Source organism: Abramis brama (assembly GCF_963993115.1).
Source record: "Abramis brama genome assembly, chromosome: 19".
Taxonomy (NCBI): domain Eukaryota; kingdom Metazoa; phylum Chordata; class Actinopteri; order Cypriniformes; family Leuciscidae; genus Abramis; species Abramis brama.
The window spans coordinates 17,325,655-17,339,662 of NC_139981.1; the positions used below are offsets into that span (position 1 = coordinate 17,325,655).

The 14,008-nt window shown below is 39.4% G+C and overlaps 1 protein-coding gene across 1 annotated transcript in view; it reads left to right on the plus strand.

Moving 5' to 3' along the window:
• The window catches only part of tdrd9 (tudor domain containing 9), a 36,525-nt gene extending 26,984 nt beyond the window's left edge, over positions 1–9,541 (plus strand). Inside the window, exons 26-34 of the mRNA XM_084093568.1 lie at positions 4,287–4,544; positions 4,788–4,955; positions 5,218–5,288; positions 5,378–5,487; positions 6,429–6,525; positions 7,993–8,131; positions 8,708–8,826; positions 8,924–8,996; positions 9,086–9,541. Of these exons, the coding sequence (XP_083949694.1) occupies positions 4,287–4,544; positions 4,788–4,955; positions 5,218–5,288; positions 5,378–5,487; positions 6,429–6,525; positions 7,993–8,131; positions 8,708–8,826; positions 8,924–8,996; positions 9,086–9,184 (1,134 nt within the window). The 3' untranslated portion in view covers positions 9,185–9,541. The remainder of the gene's footprint in view (positions 1–4,286; positions 4,545–4,787; positions 4,956–5,217; positions 5,289–5,377; positions 5,488–6,428; positions 6,526–7,992; positions 8,132–8,707; positions 8,827–8,923; positions 8,997–9,085) is intronic.
• Positions 9,542–14,008: the final 4,467 nt, after the last annotated feature.

A 14,008-nucleotide genomic window follows, 5' to 3' on the forward strand; every position in this document is an offset into this window, starting at 1 on the left:
ACGGCCGATAGTAGAACCTCGGATTCAGGAGGAACAGTGTGGCTTTCGTCCAGGAACACTGGACCAGCTCTATACCCTCTACAGGGTGCTGGAGGGTTCATGGGAGTTTGCCCAACCAGTCCACATGTGCTTTGTGGATTTGGAGAAGGCATTCGACTGTGTCCCTTGCGGCGGCCTGTGGAGGGTGCTCCGGGAGTATGGGGTCCGGGGTCCTTTACTAAGGGCTGTCCGATCCCTGTACGACCGAAGCAGTAGCTTGGTTCGCATTGCCGGCAGTAAGTCAGACTTGTTCCCGGTGCGTGTTGGACTCTGGCAGGGCTGCCCTTTGTCGCCGGTTCTGTTCATAATTTTTATGGACAGAATTTCTAGGCGCAGCCAGGGGCCGGAGGGTGTCAGGTTTGGTGACCACACGATTTCATCTCTGCTCTTTGCAGATGATGTTGTTGTTGTTGGCCTCATCAAGCCAGGACCTTCAGCATGCATTGGGATGGTTTGCAGCCGAGTGTGAAGCGGCTGGGATGAGAATCAGCACCTCCAAATCCGAGGCCATGGTCCTCAGTCGGAAAAGGGTGGCTTGCCCACTTCAGGTTGGTGGAGAGTTCCTGCCTCAAGTGGAGGAGTTTAAGTATCTTGGGGTTTTGTTCACGAGTGAGGGAAGGATGGAACGGGAGATTGACAGACGGATCGGTGCAGCTTCTGCAGTAATGCGGTCGATGTACCGGTCTGTCGTGGTAAAGAAAGAGCTGAGCCGCAAGGCGAAGCTCTCGATTTACCGGTCAATCTATGTCCTACTCTCACCTATGGAAATGAGCTTTCTCCGCAGGGTGGCTGGGCGATCCCTTAGAGATAGGGTGAGAAGCTTGGTCACTCGGGAGGAGCTCAGAGTAGAGCCGCTGCTCCTCCACATCGAGAGGGGTCAGCTGAGGTGGCTCGGGCATCTGTTCCGGATGCCTCCTGGACGCCTTCCCGGGAAGGTGTTCCGGGCGCGTTCCACTGGGAGGAGACCCCGGGGAAGACCTAGGACACGCTGGAGAGACTATGTCTCCCGGCTGGCCTGGGAATGCCTCGGTGTCCCCCCAGAAGAGCTGGAGGAAGTGTCTAGGGAGAGGAAAGTCTGGGGATCTCTGCTTAGACTGCTGCCCCCGCGACCCGGCCCCGGATAAGCGGAAGAAGATGGATGGATGGATAATCTTCACTGTATAAATTAAATAAAGATTAATCCTTATTAAAGTTAAAGTTATTCAGTGAAGAGCAGTGAGTGATTTATTTTTCTTTTGTAGTTTGATTAACATTAAAACAGCAGCAGGAACATTAAGCTGCTGTCACTTTAAGACTAATACACGGATCCAATATACTGATACACATGTTGTCTTTCTCTACTGTTTACGTTCACTTATACCATAACCGACTATATTTACTTGGATACTCACCAAGGTGGGCATTTTAACATAAATGTATATGAATTTATCCATTCAAGCGCAAGGAGACATGAAAGAGAATTCAGTTTATTATTTGCACGCTGTCTCGTGCAGCTTTCTGTGTGCTCTTCAGGTGTGTGCATGCATTATAAAATACACACGTTATTTTCTAATAATTCAGTTATCACTATTATTATGAATTATGAAGAATCATTTTCACAGACCTTAAATTCATTAAGTCTTTGGGATGTGCTGGAAGATTTCTCTATATTCGGCCGAGCAGTCTTTTTCGGTGGCTCGCCAATGTATTAGATTTCTCTAATACATAAAATAATTAAGCTTGACCAGAGTTCTTGTGGGGAGAAGAATTTATTGACAGTAGTAATGTAGCACAGTTCTTCAGCAGCGATGTTAGCATGTCGGCCTTCAGAGAATCTTAACCCAAAGTTCTTTCTGTGTGACAGAACTTTATACATGAAGACAAAAAGGGCTACATACAAAAATAGACAAAAAGGGCTACATACAAAAATAGAAAACTGTTAAGACCTCCCACAGAAGATTGATATACCATGCAATCTACTCTGAGCAATGCTGTTTCTTTGTCATTCACCCATCAGTTTCTATGGGGCATACATCTGTATGGGCCATGTGGTTCACACCTTTACAGACACAGATGGAGTTGATTGCATCTGAGGCACAGTCACAATGTAAATCTTTCAGCTGGAGTAGACTTAACGGAGTGCTTGACTCTTGCATTGTCAATACAAGATCTTGTCCAATGATATGCCTCTTGATGGAAATAACATCACAACATTTATTTCTATCAAGAGGTGCATCCATTTTTGGTCAAGATCTTGTATGGACAATACAACAGTCGAGCACTTAAAGACTTTCAACAAATTTAAGGTCTGAACTCAGAGGTGCCAATTCATATGTGTGAATTTTTCATGCTCCCTCCCAACCATTTTTTCACAATTTGAGCCTGATGAATCTTGACATTGTCATCCTGGAATATGGCCATGATGTGTCTTTCTACATGGTTATTTAAGAAATTAAAAGCTACACACTCCATTCATTAGGGTTAGAAGAACTATTGCTAAATATATAACATGTTAGAAACATAATAATCACTGCAATAATGATACAATCACAGACTCTTAAACATTTGCCTATTTAAATCTAAACAGCGATTATTATTTGTTTTTTTTATTTTTTTGTTTTTTTTTGTTTTGGTCGGGCAGTGTATATGAATGCCACACAGATTATTTTGATGCAAATCAATTAAGATTACAGGATTTTTTATTTAATTTATTGAAAGCCACAGTTTGAACTGATTCACAGAAATTAGACAAACTTACTCTAACAAGGTTTTTGCTACTGAAGTTTAAATTACAGACACTATTAAATTTAAAGGGATAGTTCACCCAAAAATTTAAATTAGCCCATGATTTACTCACGCTCAAGTCATCCTAGGTGTACATGACATTCTTCTTTCAGACAAATACAATAGTTATATTAAAAAAATATCCTGCCTCTTCCAAGCTTTATAATAGCAGTGTGAATGGCTGTATATTTTTTTGAAGTCCATCAAAGTGCATCCATCCATGATAAAAGTTCTCCACATGGCTCTGGGGGGTTAATAAAGACCTTCTGAAGTGAAGCGATGCGTTATTGTAAGAAAAATAACGTTAAAACGCTATCGACTAAAACAACTAGCTTCCAGCAGACACGGCCTACGCAAGTCGACGTACACCAAAAGAGTAACACTTGACGATGTAGGAGTGGTGTAAGCTTTGACGCCTCTCGCGGTTCAAACAGACAGGGCTGGACAACAAACTCGAGCTCCTCCGACATTTCTCTTTAAAATTTAGTTTTAGACTTCTAATTCGTGACTGGTGTTTGGTTTTGCTCCATCCTCTGCACTTCCGCTTTCGTCATTATGTTGTACGTCAAGGGTTACTCTTTCACGTACGGTTGCTGCCGGAAGCTAGTTATTTTAGTCGGATCATTTTAAATATGGATATTTTTCTTACACTAACGCATCGCTTCACTTCAGAAGGCCTTTATTAACCCCACAGAGCCGTGTGGAGCACTTTTATCATTGATGGATGCCCTTTGATGGACTTAAAATAAATATGGCCATTCACTGCCATTTATAAAGCTTGGAAGAGCCAGGACTTTTTTTTTTTCTGAAAGAAGAATGTTATGTACGTCTGAAAGAAGAATGTCATGTACACCTAGGATGGCTTGAGGGTGAGTAAATCATGAGGTAATTTTCATTTTTGGGTGAACTATCCCTTTAAGCCTTGCTCACACCAAGAAGGATAACAATAACCACATTAGCGTGCACATCAATGGACAATAACGTTCTGTTTACTGTAATACCAGAAAATTGCCAAAACTAAATTGCCAAATCCCTGTGTTTTAGAAAAAGTCCTGTTCACACATGATCTTTAAATGAAAATGGAAGTGATTTACCAGTAAAGACTATGTGTGAAAGTGGCTAGTGATTTATCAATCATCAGCTGGAAATAATTGGTCTAAAGGTAATTCCGATTATGTAGTTCCACTGTCATTATAGTTGTGGTGTGGACTTCACTATTCTAAAATAATAATTATTAAACCTTTATAATTATAGTTATTCTTGATGTGAACAGGCCTGTAGTCTCAACAGACTATTTTAGGAAAATGAATGTCCATATAAAAAGTTCATTAGAATCATTGTGATATTCATGAAGCTGCTTAATTTTGTCACCAGCAAAGTAATTGTGAATATATGGTTGGTGTATCTTCCAGCTGTACTCTGTATTACATCTGGATTTTTATGGATTTCAGTAAAACAAGCTGTATCTGCATGTTCCATTGCAGGCGCAGGAGTTTTGCATCGCAGGCATGGGTCCGTCTGCACAGTCGCTGATTCTGGGTGATCGCTGGAGCAGTCGGGCACGTAACCGTTTTAAGACACTCACAAGCGGCCGCTCTGCCATCGTGTCCCTCTACTCCATTCTGCACGGCGTCATGCGCGTTGATCTGCATATTTCCTTGGAGATGGGTGATGTCAGCGTGGCTGACCTGCTGGTGCAGGAGGGACACGCTTGCCACATCCCTGAAAGCTTTGAGAGTCAGGTAACCATGTCAACTCCACAGTTTTGATAAGTTTGGTTGCCATCATTATATTAATTCAGTTTTTAACATGTTATGGTCTGCTGTTGCCTGTTAACACAGAATGACTCCTGTAATATGCACTAAAATATTTCTTAAAATAGTTTGAAAATAAAAGAGTGTGTTAACATTTGTAAGTCTTATAAAACATCCTGAGCAGTTAAATGTCCGTTTTTTTATTTTGTTTTATTTTTTTTGTCTCTGCAGCAGTCCCATGAGGTTCTGATATCTCTGTATGAGGATATGGCCAGTGGCAGATTCACCCCCAGTTCAGTTAGTGGTTCCTTGAACAGCAGGATGGAGGAAGACAAGCAGCTCATCAACGAGCTCCTTCAGCACTTTTGCGTATCCAGCAGCAGCGCCCCCAAGTGCAAGGTTCTGGCATAGCAGCCTTGTGATCACCTGCAATTGAACTTGCACACTTCTTTACTGATTATGACTCAGTTATGAACTAGTTGTGCATTTCAGAGAGATTACTGATATGATCCAGCTTTTCTTTGCAGTTTCTCCATTGCATATTGTTTAATTTGATTAAAACAAAAATCACTGTTTTCAAACACATTTCAGATTTTCATATTGTGCTGTGTTAACAGAGGTGTGTATTTTCTCCTTAAGATCTGTTCTGCCTCTTTTGCAGGCTTTAGTTTATGGTCCCAGCAGCCCACATAAGATCAGCGTTCACAGCATGAGCCAGGTCAGCCACTTCAGGTAAGACCTGCCTGTCCATCTCACAGACCAGATAAGGTTCATCCCTGGATAGGATGCGGAGAGTGTTGTGGGTTTGGTTTTGTTTGCAGGGCTGTTGGCATTGAGAGGGACAGTATTAACTCTGTAATGGTGAATGAAAACCCACAGGACTGTCATGAGAGGATGTTGGTGGCTGCAGCCGTGTCTCTCAGTGCTTCAGGTGCGCACATAATCACACACGATGATTGGTTGGGTTTGTCATGGTAAATGTAACAATGTACACTACTGTTCAAAGGTTTGGAGTCAGTAAGTAATGTTTTCTTTTTTGCTGAATACTAGGGGTGGGCGATATACCAGTAGAGACTATTAACTGGTGGAAATTTGTCAACCAGTCGAGATTTTGGACCATCGTCTCTATCGCAGTTACAAAAGCTTATCGTTTGCATGCATTAAGTATTGTGGTTTTAAAAACAAGTGATTTTAAACTGTCGAAGCGCAGTAAGCAGTGAATCACTTTTGTAACTTTAATAAGAATAAATGTACATTTAATTTATACAGTGAAGACTATGCAGTTTTTTTTATACATTTAATTACTTTATACAATTTATGTAGCATTTCTTATTTCTAGTGCTTTAAGTTTTTCAGGTAGGTCTATTTCATTTGTGTCTTTGTTCTATTGTAGTTTGTTTTCCTATATGCTTGTAATCAGTTTCTTTGTTCTTTCTTTATCACGGTTTACTTGTCTTCAGTAAGCTGCTTTTTTTTTTTTTTTTTTTTACTTAGGCTAGTATTAGTTTTTTATGATATTGAAAATGACAAGAATTATGAAATTTCAATGGTATCAAAAATGTTGTTATCATAACCTCGTTTATAGCAAAACTAACTATCATGATCTATATCGTTATCGTCAAAAAATAACTCATATCGTGATTCGTGATATAAGATTTTGGTCATATCGCCCACCCCAATACTTTATTCAGTAAGGGCAGACTAAATTGATTAAAAGTGACTGTAAAGACATTTATAATGTTATAAAATATTTCTATTTCAAATTAGTGCTGTTCTTTTGAACTTTTTATTCATCAAAGATTTCCACCCAAAAAAATTTTTCAGCATTGATAATAAGAAATGTTTGTTTTTGTATATGTAATTAATGTGCAGGTTCTCATATCTTGCTGAAGGAAACCTCTCTGATGCCTCATATCCACGGCTTTCCCTCCCTTGTTACTATGCTCTTCACCCCTGTCATGGAACTGCGGTAACAGTCACCATGAAAATGCTTTCTCACTTACATAAATATTCTCAGATCAGTCTGTAAAGAAAAATAATTTAATTGCCGTTTGAGGGGATGATGTTTATTCAGCCCCACCAATCATAATACATTTTCACAACAAGATGTTAAAGTCCCCATGAAATTAGATTTGAAGTTTGTTGGCTTTTTTTAGTATGAATATGTTAGCCTATATGTTATTTATAAGCTAGTGTGCTCCAAAACAATGACAAAATTCACATGTAGAAGATATGTTCAAAACTTGTTCACACATTTACTATTTTCTACATGGTGAATGGCACATTCAAAGTAATGGAAAAAAGTGCACTAAATAGGGGATAGGGAACGATTCACGAGTTGGCGAAAACATCCAGAAGACCAGACCAGAAAACATCAGACCCCTTTGAACTCTGCACAGAATGCTATATTTTAATAGCCTGGAAATCCAGACCTAAATCTGAAAGATTAATGGTCTGGCATCGACACATGAAAATCGCCCAGCTCGAGGGGCGGCACCAAGCATGCATTTGAATATCTCACTGCACGCAATTGGATAACACTACGACCAATCACAACAAGATTAGACTCTTGTCGTATCCGTTCGGCAAAACAGCAAAAACGTCCTTCTTGCAAAGGAACGATTCGAGCTCCATCTTCTGTTCCTCTTTTAGATAAAAAGCCAAGTCGAAACTCGTTCATTGTAGCGGCCAAAGCAGTTTCAAACAACTGGTGTTCATCCATAAAGCGATAAGGGGGAGAAATGGTTAGAGATTAGGAGGAAACTGCGGCTTTACCGTGCTCAACGGCTCTGGCCGAGCTGTAATATAAACGAAATGCTATTGGCTATTTTAAAAAGGAAAGGAGCTGTTCGATATATTCCACCCTGTCTTCCCTTTTTCACTGGAAAATGTCAACACATTAAAGGGGTCATATAATGCCATTTTTGTACAAGTTAATATGATTCTTTAGGGTCTAAATGAAAAGTTTGTAATGTACTTTAATTAAAAATTCTCATTAGTATTGTAAGAAAACACTCATTTTACCTGCTCAAAAACAGCTCTGTTTTCAGCACGCCATTTAAGTGCTTGTGTCTTTAAATGGTCTGACACGGTCGAACGGCTTGATTTGAGACGGGAAAACATATAAGGAGATTAAAAAAAAAACACTGGATGGATTTTTATCATATGATGGTTGTGTACAGGCACTGCCAACACACATTTCAGTACAATCAACTTGTAAAAGCGCATGTACCATTATATGACCCCTTTAAATAATGCTGTGTGTTATAAGGCCCTTCAGTGGGCCTATAAGACTATACATGCTTATGAACCCCTTCAGCATTTGTAGGTAGCAGGTTTCAATCAACACTTGTTTAACTTCCTGAGTATGCTTTTTACATATTATATGAACATTTAAAAACGACACTGTCTAATGGCATGCGCACTTTTTTTGCAGCACTAATGAGGAAAGAACCTGTTTTACTGGTGCTCTGTGCGGGCTGGGCTGGAATCCCATTTCCCAAGAAGCAATGCTTCCTGAACATGACATTGAGCTTGCTTTTGATGTCAAGTTTGATATTGAAGACATCACAGAGGTATGTTTTGGTGTGTGTAATGGAGAGTGAGGTTATGCATTCAACAGTCAGCTTTGTCAGGTAAGGCTGGGTGCTTTATCAAGTTTGTACGATATATCAATATTTTTGTTAAATAAATGATGCAGGGTGAGGCAATACCATTTATATTGTTATACAGTAGTGAAAAATAGTGGAGGAAACGGTGAGCTCTGTCCTAAATATGAAACATGCTTTATATTAAGGGCTTCAAAATAAGATCTAGTTAACGCGTATAGTTTATTAAACTTCACAGACTTAAGTGAACAAGCACGGAGTGCAATAATCCTGACTAAAATATAACTACGTTTTGCTAAAATATAAATTATTTTAAATAAATAGTTTTTTTTTTTTTTTTTTCTTCAAGTAGAAAAGGGTAGAAAGTATATGACCATTCAGCCAAAAAATACCAGGATACGATTTGTTTGGCCATATCGCCCAGCCATAGTGTCAGGCTCTTTCTTGTATAAGTGAGTGGGTTCTTGAACAGAATAACTTGTGAGGTAAAATGTTTGGTTAAGCAAGACTATGCATGTAGTGACGAATGAGGTGTATGTGTAGATAAATGCATTGAGAGGCACAATGAACAGGCTGGTGTGTGATGGACCACACGGCTTGCTGAACCTGAGCCCTGAGAAGATCAGCAGTCTTCAGGAGGAGGCCCGGGAACGACTAGTTGGGTACTCAATCTCCATCCATCCTCCTTCAAAGACATTTTGAGAGTGTATATGACATGTAAAAACTAACATTGAAGCATCTGTGACTCTTTATCTTCAGACTGTTCATTAAAAACCCTCCCAGACCAGAGTGCACACCTGTGTACTACGAAAAATTCAAGAAATGGAACCTGGTAAGGATCCTCCATTCCTAAAGCCTTCAGTTCCTAAAGCCCCTCAGTAGAATTGAGTTCATTGGGTTCTTCACCATGTGTGTCATCAGGTGGATCGCTCCCAGCAGATGGAGCTACAGGCGAAGGATGATGGGAAATCCAAAGGCGTACTGTTTCAGCTGCATCCCATCACCTTACTGAACATGTGATGAGGAGCATCATACAGAAAATAATTTTCTTCCAGAATCACAGAGGTTGTTCTGTTGGGTTTTCAGTATTATCGAAACAGATGATGATGGAAATGCTTGAATGTCATTTCTTTTAAATGTGCAGTGTTTTAGTTTTGTTATTCAGTTTTGTTACTTGAGATAAAGAATTTCAGTTCCACGATGCAGGGTTCATCAATCTGTATTGGAAGAAATGGCATTCGACTGCACATATATATATTTTTGTTTAATATTAATGTTATATTTGTAAAGTTTTAAAACAATGTCTGTTTTAATTAAGTTGTAATTTGAGTTTAATGTTCTGGCTGTAGATTGATGTGTACAGTAAATAATTTGTTCAAATTCCTGAACTTCTTTTTGAAAAAAAAAAAAAAAAACCTTCAGAAAAAAAACTTTTCCATGGGATATAGTGCACAAATCATAGTCTTTTGAAGCTGTACAATAGCTTTATGTGAGGAATAGACCAAAAAATTTAATATTATTTTACAAAAAAAACCGTTTATAATTTCTCCCTCCACTGTAAGCTCTTGAATCTCATTTATTTTTGATGTCGGCATGAAATGTATATTCACCCTCCTATATGTTATTGATCTTATTTAGAAAGATTTATCCATGCACACATTTAATTTATGTCCTAACTCAATCTTCCAGTTAAATGACAAGACTAGGGACATGTTGGACTCCTCTAGTCTGCTTAAACCCTGTCCATTTCTAACAATCGACTGCAAGCTAGCATTCAGATCTGCCTCCGTCCAATCAACAACTAATGAATAGAACAAGTCCTGCAGCCCTCCATTTTTTCTTTTTGACATTGTTACCCTAGGATATATATCACAATTTGGAAGAAAAGATGTCGCTACTTATCTGTTTGATAATAGCCGTTTCTCAATACCAAGTACGCAAAGTTCGGACTTGAGTCCTTGGTAGTTCGGACTTGACAAGTTCGACTCAGGAGAACGAACTCCCGAGGACGGAAGGACGCAAGTCTGATAATTCTGCAAATGGAACAGCGGCGTACTTGATAGCGTCACTCAGCTCGCTCTGGCTACTCCGGTTATCTCTTTATGTATATCTAGGCTACAAATAAAACAAAATATGTTATAAAGCACCACTCTGCCTCTTTTCATTTTCATTTAAAAAAATCTTAAACATAATGGCCACACAAATGTGGTTCAGGCAACGCAATTGATTATCTTCACTGCATATATTTATAACAACACGAAATATAAAATACAACCCTGACTCTTTTTGTTTTCATTTTAAAAATATGATAAATAAAAAACATAATATTGATCATTAAAACTAACATTTAGCAAAAAGAGACAGGGTTGTGTAATTTTATTTTATTATATATGTACATACAGCGAAGAGAATGTAGGTAGGCAATATGTATAATAAAATATTTTATGTTTTAAATACATAAAATAAAATGACATAACCTTTTTTTGTTAAATGTCAGTTTTAATGATCAATAATAGCCATTATAAAAGTATAAGTAGCCTAAAAGGTATAAGAAGCTATACAATAATAAAGCAAACGATTCAGTCAAACATAAGTCAGCTCTCTAGGCTACAACATTCAAGTTAAATAGACTAAATAAAGCTATGAAACTTCACTTTGCCCTCAGCTTAACGATTTGCCAGGGAACAAATTATAGATTAATGAGACAAATAAAATAAATAAATAAATCGTCCGTTAGATATACACAAGACGATTTATATCTCATGTTGAACCACTAGACTAGAGACATCCGAGCCAGCAGCCAGCAAACGTCAGCAGCACTAACCGAGGAAAGGCTGTTCTCGGCGGGGTAACGTTACATGAGCGGCGAGCGTCCGATTGCCTGGTTCTCACAGCTCCGAAAACGTCAGATCAAATTTTTAAATAGGCGCTATCTTTATAAATAAACCAAAGATTTGAGCTTTAAACAACTACATTCTCGCCTGAAATACTCTTAAAACTACATTTCGTGACACAATTACAGCAGTATTTTTGAATTACGCGGGGTTTCTCGTGAGATGCATTCTGGGATACCTGGCTGTCTCAAGTCCGCACAAGTCACCTCTTGATAGTCTCAGCCTCAGACGTCACGCCCACGGAACGTTGGCTAAACGTCTGATGCATATGGTACACTTAACTGGAAACACTTAAGGAATGTCGAAGTCGTCATCTGATTGGTTGAATTTTATCGGATTTCCGGGGGGCGCGAGTGTCGCGTTTATTTTCGGTCCGCCGTGAAACAAAGCGCAGACGTGTGATTGCGGAAGAAAAACTGTTGTGTTTAAATGTTGTGATCAGCTAAACGTAGGATTCTCAAAAGTATGCGAGGTTCACTGCATAGACTTTTTAAGAGATGTCCAGGAGTTTTGTTTGAGGCACTTAGTGGAGACAAAAAGAGATATTTTAGCCTGTTTGCCGACGGGATTTGGGAAGAGTATTATTTTCCAAGCCTGGCCGACCCTTTGTCAGCATTTAGAAGGATTCCCAGCAGATCCAATTTTACTAGTTGTGTGTCCCCTCCTATCTATCTTGTTTTCTTCTCCTTCTTTGATTTTCTATGCTGACTGACTTGTTGCACGCCGGTCTGTTGTTGTGGGGACATTTCCACCAAGCGGCAACCTCCCCGTCTCTCTCTTGAAACCAACACGGAAGTGAGTTAAACTGCAATTCGTTGACTGGCCGCTTGAGGCTGTTGTCAGAAGTGAGTCAAATCTGTATCTCCCTCATGTTAAAATGCCAAATTTTACAGCAGAAAAAAACGTGTTTAAAGCCTGGTGTCTGTATGTGGATTTGGTCTATACAGCTAATTTTGCCCTTCATAACAACTGTGAGGGGGGTGAATTATTTTATAACTCGTCCGTTTAGTTGATTAATATTTAAATTTAAGGGTGTGGCCAAGCCACTTGAGTGACAGATGGATTGCCGCTGTCAGTGCTAGCCGTTTGTCTGCTGTTACTAGCCGTCACTTCACCTCAGCAATGTTAGCTGCTGAACTTGCCATCTCTGCAGTGTTTGTGCTTTTTTTCGGGATTATTATTTCATACAATTTAATACTTGGGTAACGTTACAAAGCCCACGTCTTTGGATTCCGTCGTTATCGTTCGAGAGAACAACCAGCGCTGTATTTCAGTTGTTTTCCTCTGTGAACATGCACTAATGGATGTCTGACAATTTCGTTGCTTTTTGGGGTTTTCAAATTTAAAACGTCAATAAATGCTCGTTCGTTCTGCTCCCATGGAACAGATGGATTATAATATGCTTATGTAAGTTACCGTCAGATGAAATCATGCAGGCGTCGGCGCTTTCTCCGTCCGTGCAATAAATGCACATGAATGAGCGCGGATTTTCTAGCGCATTTATTTGCACTTCAAAGGCAATATATCTATGGTTTAACGGTTAAACCATAACCCATTTGAGAGACGGCCAACATCAGAATTTAAAATGGACTGAATAAGATCTCTACGAACTTGAGCGATGCCGCGCGGACGGACCACGAAAGAGTGACGGACATGTATGCACATAAATCACTGTCATACACAAACACTCTCGAAGTAATACACAGTCTCACTTGTAGCCATGTCTTTTAACTATTATAATATTTCGAAGGGCAAAAATAGGAACGTTTAATTGGCTTTACATCATCAGCTAACTCGATCACGTCGAGCTAGGTGATTTCAGATAGCCAGGCTCCTCAGCTCCACTCACGCCCCGCCTGTTTGTCTATTTTCTGTTATCCGGGAGTGACGCAAGGCCAAGATGGCGACGGCCGGCTCCGCCCACTTTAGGCTTCAAAAATGCTCTTCAGAAACCTACGGGTGACGTCACGGACACTACGTCCATATTTTTTACAGTCTATGATTTCCACGCCCCGAAACGTGACGCTGAACGAAACGAACTGTAATTGGTTGTTTGACATGTCGGTCCAACGGCCTTATGGGCGGGCCTTGGCCAAAGAAAGCTGCTATGAATTCCAGACCTTCAGCCGTCAGTCTGAAGGTCTGGCTACGCGAGACTAACCTCTTGATGCATCCTCGGTAAAAGGGGCGGATCAAGAACACATCCGGGGATTTGAACTGGACTTGACTAGATGTGAACTTTGAATTGGAACAGAACTTGGGCAGCGACTGATGACGTTTCACAAGTCCACAAGAACATTAGTACAGACAAGTACGCATATTGAGAAACGGCTAATGTCTTCATTTTACATTGAGGTTTGAATTTTTAACACCATTGAATAGATAAAAAAAAAAAAACATTGAAACAAGAGGCTAAAGTTTGTGAACATACTTTGATGTTGGTTTAAGTATTTTTAAAAGGTAGAAGAGTAAAAGGTTTTAAGGCCATGGGTTACAAAGGTGTTCTGGTGCACAGCCTGTCCAAATCTATAATGAAAAAAAACAACAACAAAAAAACATACACAATACTAGGAGGAAAAGTTTCAACAATGTTTATTAGAACACTAACATTAGCCCAAGTCTATATTAAATTATAGTTTTAATTCCCTTTGAAAAAGAAAACCAAAACGTTGGATGAGGCGAAGTGAATTAAATAAATTGCCAAACAAACAAAAAAATTGGGATTTCCTTTTAAGTAGATGTGTATTAAATGCTTTTATTGCACAATGTAATACACCAAGCATACCGGTTTTCTGCCCCATCATGACTTTCTCTTTAACTTTCTCAAAATTTCTTACGAATGACAAAACACCAACCCTCTTACATTAAGGAACATTTATTTTTCTCATTCGTCAATTAAATACAGAGTGCAAATAGTTAAAGACCTTAAAATAACTGAACACTGAACATC